Here is an 8,362-nt window from a genome sequence, read left to right on the forward strand (position 1 = left end):
TCATTTCATTCATCCACACCATTAAAAAGTCGTGCGTATTTTAAATGCGTAAATTAGGTACGTATAGGAAAATTCCTCATATATATATATATACTAGATAGATTTTTTTTTTTTAAAAAGTACATGGTAAACTTGAGACAACCCTAAACATAACGTGGCCCCGACAGACACGACACTTGGGCCAAACTTAAATTTTTAAAATCCATATATTATGGAGAAATTGTGATAAAGTTTCTTTGCAATAAGTCTATGATGTATCTTTTTATATGATAAAATCTATAACGATTTACTTTTACACCATATTCCACTAACAACAAAAGGTTATAATATTTTTTTATTCAGAAAATTGACATTATCACTCACAATCTTCTTTTATCTCCAACAACTCATTTTCCTTTATTAACATTGGTTATCAGTGATAAATACGGCATCGTTTTTTTATTGTTAACAATAAGTGTCATTACACATTTGCAGTGCACAGGTGCACTGCTGCCTCCCAGAGAGAAACAGGGTTCAAAACAGCTAGCCGGACTGCGACTCAGTGGGAGCAAGAGGCAGGGTAAAGCGGGAAAATGGCTTTTTCGGGGGATCTGAGGGTCTCTGCAACACTGGCTTTCTACCACAAGCACCCTCTTCCAAGCTCTTTGTCCTCAAAGGTCTGTAATTGATTCCTCCGTTTGGTGGCGGTAGACAATTTTTTAAATTATTTTCTAGAAATTCTATGAATTTGAACATGTACTACTGCAATCGTCCATTTTTTCCTTGAATCAGTTTAGTGCTTAGTTAATTCTGGATAGTTGGTTGAAGATTTAAGCTTAATTTGATATTTGGACAGGTAGGTTGCGAATCTGGGTGTTGATTTGGTCATTCTGTTATTTGGGTTAGTAATTTGAGGTTAATGCTTTTAGTGTTGTATAATTCAACACAGCAAATAGCCTTACTGGGGATTTCTACTTCATGGGTATTTTTTTTAGCTAGTATATATAATTATATATTGTCTTTTTGTTTTTGGGCTTTCAATGACGAGCCAATGGTAGTTTCCTGTCTAGGAGGGCTTTCAGCCATTTATAGTTTCAGTTAAAGTTTTAAGTTGCAATTTTTTTTCCCATCTCTGCTCTATTGAATTTCACTTAGGCAGTGAATAAGTATATTATGGCATCTAGGTTATAGAATATAGATGCAGTGACTAAAGCTTGCTTTATTCTCAATCTTGAAGCAAGCTTTTATGGAGCCTGGAACCTCCCATTTTCCTTGTCTTATGATATCTTTTGGTGGTTGATTAACTTTTATCTACCACATCATATGGCTTATGATTGAATAGAAGCTTAGGATTAGCTTCTTTTACTTTTGCTATTAGTTTTTCTTTCTTTCAAAAAGCAAAAAAATGGCGTTTTTCTTTAAATGTAGTCTTTCATGTTTGAGTTGTATAATCAGTGGCTGTGATTTGGGAATTGTCTTCATTTTAGCATTTTTTATTTATTCAGACCATAGATCTTAGGTTTATAGTATATTTGTAAAGCTCATCTCAATTTGTCTTGCCACTGTAAGATGCAAAGTCACAAGGAAACATCAATTTATAGCTTTGACAAGCATATCTATATACAATACTTAAAAGCGTGTCATGCGGCGATAGCAGGTGAAAAAAATTTTTACTAGAAAATAAAAATCTACATGATTTGTATGGTAAAATTGTATTTGGACTCTATAAATATATATTATACTGAGTTGATTATAATTCTATTACTATAACATAAATATATATTGAAAAAAATAATTTTATATATAATTTTATTTAAACTTATAATTTATATTTTTGTTGACATTTCCCGCGAATTCCATTAACTCTCAACTAGTTATTAAAATTTCTATTGGGATCTATGACGAGTGCATGACACCTTTTGGATGCAGGCAATTTTGTCGTTTTGCTTGGTACTGCCTAATAGTTAGAGGCGATCCTGGCCCACCCCTTTTGTTCGGCCAAGTCAGATTTTGTTGTTCGTTTTTTCCCCTCTATATGATACTCCAGCTTCTATTGAATTGGTTTTTCAATGTTAATCCCAAAGAACATGAACAAGGTATGCTTTGCAAGTTTGACCTTTAATAAAACCTCTTAGCTGTGGCAGATATTTAAATTCGCAATGAGTTACATGATAATGGAGCGGGAGGCCTTGTATTTGATATTTTTTTTCTTCGTGAAAGAGTAGATAGCTAATGTAATAGTGGCTGGTGCTTGTGATGGGATGGTGAGCTGACTGTGGCACGAGAAGTGATGATATGGCAGTTGGAGTAACATGTTGGGGCGGTGGTGTAACATCTGGTTGACAGTGTGGTTTTCTAATTGAAGTACATTCCTATGCATACTAATTGCTAAGCTGAGCATTATTATTTCTCTTTGGTTTCCTTTAAGGCATCCTTATTTTTCTTCAATTTTAGTTACAGCATTGAAAATGATTGTACAAGGAAATAATTTGACAACTTTAATGGTGGCTGTGGTGGTAATTATGACTATTAAATGGCTTTCAACAATGAGCAATATTAGTTTGGACAAGAGGGTCGGTTGATCGGATGCACGAAATCTGGAGTTGTATATTGCTTTGCGTTTTGATGAGTTATGCTATGATGACAAGCTATATGGTGTCACGAAACCTGCAAAAACAGAAGTTATATGGTGTCTTTATATACTGAAAATGTAGGTGATGCCCTGGTTCTTTATTCTATTATCCAACTAACTTGGTGGTGAATCCTTATATTGAAGCCACCTCAGTTTGCAAAATGCAAGTGCTAGTTTCCATATAATGAATTTATCAAAAATAAGCCAGTTAAAAGTATAAGAAATCATGCTGCTATTCACTTCTAAACCTTTGCAAAAGACAGATATAGGATGGCTAAATGCTTCCTAGTGGACCTGAAACAGAAGATTATTACTTCTAGAGTCTCTGATTTGTGGGACCTATATATAGGTCAAGTTTGAATATTTCACAAGCATTTTTAGCATGGATTTTGGCAGCACTTCAAATTAAAGAAATGTGAATGTGTTGCCTTGCGATATCCCAGTCTTATGATTGTTCCGTGATATAGGTGGACTTTGCCAGTTTCCTGAATGGAGGTTCGAGCGTAACTGAAAGCACACGCAAGTGGCCTTGCATGGCCTTTGATGGCGATAAAGTACATGGAAAATTGTTTTCTGGAATCACTGGAGACTACAAGTTGTCTTCAGATACTGCTAGCAATAAAGCTGAGAGCTTTCTCCTCAGTGCCATAAACATGAATTTCTTTGAGCGTTTGAATTTGGCTTGGAAGATAGTATTCCCACCACCAGCATCAAGGAGGAGGTCAAATGCGTGGACCGCCAAGCAGCGCTTGAAGATGATTCTCTTCTCTGATCGTTGTGCTGTAAGTGATGAGGCAAAGCGGTTGATTGTGAAGAATATTGTTCAAGCTTTGTCAGAATTTGTGGAGATAGAATCACAGGATAAAGTCCAACTCAGTGTCTCTACCGATTCAGATCTAGGAACTGTTTACTCTGTGACAGTGCCTGTCGGGCGAGTGAAGCCTGAGTATCAAGATGCTGAAGAGATTGGATCAATAACAAACATAGAGTATAAAGATACAGGAGAAAGTTCTGGTTCCGTTGATGTCCGGTTCGACTTCTACGTCCCTGATGAAAAGCCTTGGTGACATCTAGGCTTTAAAGAAACTAAAAGTTAGAAAAGTAAAAGTGTTCTTAATGTAGTTGATTTGCTTGTCTGTTGTTGGAACTGTTGCAAGAGAGTTAACCATGAAGTTCTGTGTATATACGAAATTTCGTGTAAGGTTATTGAAGATTTTGCTTGATTTGAAATGTTAGCAATAATTTAAAACCAAGTGTGGTCAAATAATTGAACCACTACATAATCCAGGATCTAGAACTATCATAGTTTTCATAATTCTCAAACAACTATAAAATACTTACTTGAATCCAATCCAATGTCGACAAAATACTTACTTGAATCCAATGTCGACATCTTCAGTTGATCCAAGTTTTGAACAAAGGTGTAGGAAACTGTTTCTCTCTCTTGGTCCTTTTTAGTTTTCACGTTCAATGTTATATTGATGGGAGAACTGAACGTATCGTTTTATAGGCAGAAAGGGGACAGTTTCCTTATCCAAGTTTATCTCAACTTACCCATCATAGTAGGAGTCATTTAGGAAACCACTGCTCTATTAACCAACTAGAGATAAGGAATATGTAACATATTAAACCTCCAATTGATCACACGTTCTTATTATGTGGGTCACAAATTGATTAATTTAATAATTAATCTTACATTCTCTCACTTGACCCATATGATCAATTTACGTTAAGGTTTAATAAGTAACATTAGGCGCGCCATAGTACATATTCAATCTCACTTTAACTTGGTGACCATGATACTATAATTAAACAACTTACTAATGCGAGTCATGGCGGTTCTACATCAATTATGTGATTATAGTTCCTTCCATGTACCACGACACTAGCAAATCGTTTAACATAGTCTATAAGCAAGAAGCTAATTCAAAAGTCCAACAATAATGTCTTCTTTAAGAGAACTTTTCCTGTTACAGTCGATCATCATATATGTACGTACTAAAATAAATAAAAAAAACAGGATTTAGCAGAGCCAACTTTAACGAGATCTCCAAGTGTCAAATACCATAAATAACATAAAGTAACTCATTACATAACAATAATCAAGGGCTATGTTCAAGACCCATTCGAATGACATGTTCCTTAAATGTCTTTGGAGCTAATCCTTTTGTCAATGGGTCGGCAATCATAAGCAGTGTGCTTATGTGCTCTATTGACACTCGTTGCTTCTATATATCTTCTTTAACAATAAGATATTTCAATTCCATGTGTTTCGCTCCCTTGGAATACTTGTCATTTTTGGAGAAAAATACAGCTGCAGAGTTATCACAGTGAATTCTCAAAGGCTTGGAAATAGAGTCAACAATCCTAAGCCCTGAGATAAAATTTCGCAACCATAATCCATGAACCGTGGCCTCAAAGCATGCCACAAATTCAGCTTCCATAGTGGATGAAGCTGTGATAGTTTGCTTTGCACTTTTCCATGATATTGCCCCTCCAGCCAACATGAACAAATAACCAAAAGTGGACTTTTTACTATCACTACACCCAGCAAAATCCGAATCTGAATAACCAGACATTAGTTTTGCTGTTGGAATGTTAGCAAGATATCAAAGCAATCCAGGAATGGATCATTGGAAAGCTGCAAAGAAAGTGATGAGGTATTTACAAGGAATGAAAAATCATAATGAGCCACCAAAGCCATAAGGATTCTAAGTGAGTCCTTCTTAGATACAGGGGAGAAGGTCTCTTTGTAATCAATGCCTTCTTTCTGAGTGAAACCTTTGGTCACAAGTCTGGCTTTAAATCGTTCAATATTACCTTTAGCGTCACGTTTGGTCTTGAAGACCCACCTGCAACCAACTTTCTTGTATCCTTCGGGTAACTGAACAAGATCCCAAACTTCATTTTGTTCCATTGATTTCAATTCATCTTTCATGGCATCCAACCATTTAGTAGAATCTACACTTTCCAAGGCTTGTGAAAATGAAACTGGATCTTTATTCGATCCTATATCGAAATCAGATTCTTGTAGATATACCACGTATTCATCCGAAATAGCAGATCGCCTTTCTCTTTGGGATCTTCTTAAAGCTACTTCTTGTGGTTCATCTACTACTTGTTCATTGATGACTGGCTCATTATATATTGGTGGCTCATTAATTTGTTGTTCAATATTGGCTTGAGATTCGACATCCGTAAGAACAACAAAGAGTGGTGGTTCATTCTTTCTACCTTTAGGCTTCTTCCACTTCTTTCCAGCTTCTTGAGTTATGAGATGAACTGAATGTAGTCCAAGTTGCTTAAGCCTTGTCTCTTCTTGATTCAGCATGTTGCCCAATTCATTCACATTCCACTTATCCTTCATAGTGTTGTAATTAATCTGAAATGGCCCATACTGAGGAGGCAAGGAGTTCAAAATGAATTGCACAAGAAAGGAAACAAATGGAAGAGATTCCTTATGCTTCTGCAGTAGGAAGTTTAATGTATGCACAAACTTGCACAAGAAAGAACTCATCCACACTCATCCCCAGAGTCTTTAATTGAGCTGCCAAATTTGTCATTTCAATGACATGCTCTTGTATCCCACGAATACCATCAAATTTCACGGTGGTAAGCTTAGCCATTAGTGTCCCCGCTAGGGACTTGTCAGCAGTTTTGAAACGTTCTGCCACATTGGCAAGGAATTCTTTAGCATCATCAGTTTTTGGAAGTGTTGTCTTGATGTTGCTTGCTATTGTCATCCGCATAAACATAAGGCTCAGTCTGTTAGATTTTTCCCATGCCTTATATAAATCCTTTTCTTCCGGGTTACTCATATCATTAGGAGCAACCGGTTTCTCACCTTCATGGAGTGCAACATGGAGGTCCAGTACACCAAGGTGAAACTGAACATGCTCTCTCCATTCTGAGAAATTAGTTCCATTAAGCATGGGAATAGACGAAGCATGCGAATGTAGCGAAACAGGCACAGATGCTGCAAACAATAATTCATGCTCACTATATTAATGCTAAGAGTTATAAATAAGGAACAATTCATCATAATGAAACACATTTAAACAAATATTTAAACAATAATATATAGTATTACCGTGATCCACCTTTGGGCTATCTAATGGTAAACTATAAGACAAACATGGTGATTCCCTGTCACCTAATAAGACTAATTGAGAAATATTCATAATTAAGTTGATATTACCTTTGGGTATCTATTCACTCTTAACCATGAATACCGATCAATTATCCTATTTCAATTAACTAATCATTCAAAAGTGGTGCACCTTTGGGCCAAACCTAATGTTCTCATGATTAAATAATTGTAAATGGCAAGCTCATAACATCAGGGAATATGTTTAAGTCTCAATTATTCAACTTGTTATCTATGTGTCATTCCAGTTGGGTCACTTTGGTGATTACCGATTGTATCATAATATAGATTCCAAATCAAAAATTAATGACCTTGCACAAACGTTATATATAAGAAGTGTTTTTTTTTTTAAAGATTTTCATATATTCCACACCAAAATAACAGTAGCATAAAGTCAATTTCATCATTCAGATAATTTATTTATCACTTAAATCTATTACATTAAATCCAATACATACGAATCATATCAGATACAAAAGAAAAACATGTTACGGAAAAATGATCAACAAAAACGATGTTAAATCTATTCAGATTATTATGTTTGAAATTCATCAGATATAAACCCGAGCAATGAATCGATATCAAATATCCACCAGAATAACAACAATTCAATTATTGGAAAAAAACATGATAATTCATGAAAACGTGCTTCGATACCAAATGTTAGCAATAATTTAAAACCAAGTGTGGTCAAATAATTGAACCACTACATAATCCAGGATCTAGAACTATCATAGTTTTCATAATTCTCAAACAACTATAAAATACTTACTTGAATCCAATGTCGACATCTTCAGTTGATCCAACTTTTGAACAAAGGTGTATGAAACTGTTTCTCTCTCTTGGCCCTCTTTAGTTTTCACGTTCAATGTTATATTGATGGGAGAACTGAACGTATCGTTTTATAGGCAGAGAGGGGACAATTTCCTTATCCAGCTTCATCTCAACTTACCCATCATAGTAGGAGTCACTTAGGAAACCACTTCTCTATTAACCAACTAGAGATAAGGAATATGTAACATATTAAACCTCCAACTGATCACACATTCTTATTATGTGGGTCACAAATTGATTAATTTAATAATTAATCTTACATGAAAATCTGTAGATTAGATAGTAAGCCTGGTGAGACTTGCGGCTTGTGTATCCATTCCTTAGGTTCCTTTTAGATTCTTCACAGGAGTTTGCATGAATTTGTGGTATTTTTATTTGACGTTTGATTGCATGAGTCTGACCAAATTTATTTATAGCAATTTATTCACTATAAATAGAATCGATTACATGTACTAACATGTTCAAGTAGAGGGACTATGATAGAAATTGGTCTAAATCGAAGTAAAGAACAAGGAGTTTTTGAGAATAAATTCTCGGTTTTTTTAATTAATTGAATGAAAAATAACCTAATGTTCTCTTATCTTATATAGCCATAGAAAGACAAAACAAATCGTACTTAAACTAATACTTGAAAACCAAATAAAAAACTATTCCTTAGCTACCAAGCTAAGCTAATTGAAAGCAAACACTAATTAAAATAATAACTATCATATAGAGTCCTTAACTAAGTAGTCTTCGCATGCTGGATTATCCTCCTTGAATTATACAAG

The 8,362-nt window shown here is 35.0% G+C and overlaps 1 protein-coding gene across 1 annotated transcript; it reads left to right on the plus strand.

Annotated features, from left to right (window-relative positions):
• Positions 1-487: 487 nt before the first annotated feature.
• Positions 488-3,838, plus strand: LOC120001609 (cell division topological specificity factor homolog, chloroplastic-like). The gene is made up of 2 exons (XM_038849997.1): positions 488-656; positions 3,079-3,838. The coding sequence occupies exons 1-2, from the start codon at positions 573-575 to the stop codon at positions 3,676-3,678; spliced, it is 684 nt and encodes a 227-aa protein (XP_038705925.1). The 5' UTR covers positions 488-572; the 3' UTR covers positions 3,679-3,838.
• The last annotated feature ends 4,524 nt before the right edge of the window (positions 3,839-8,362 follow it).

This window comes from Tripterygium wilfordii, chromosome 7 (assembly GCF_013401445.1).
Source record: "Tripterygium wilfordii isolate XIE 37 chromosome 7, ASM1340144v1, whole genome shotgun sequence".
Classification (NCBI taxonomy): Eukaryota; Viridiplantae; Streptophyta; class Magnoliopsida; order Celastrales; family Celastraceae; genus Tripterygium; species Tripterygium wilfordii.

Bases quoted from the DNA above. Each gene is read 5' to 3' on its own strand.
- LOC120001609 (XM_038849997.1), top strand. From the start codon at position 573: ATGGCTTTTTCGGGGGATCTGAGGGTCTCTGCAACACTGGCTTTCTAC. The intron at 657-3,078 runs GTCTGTAATTGA...TCCGTGATATAG, and splicing joins CAAGCTCTTTGTCCTCAAAG to GTGGACTTTGCCAGTTTCCT.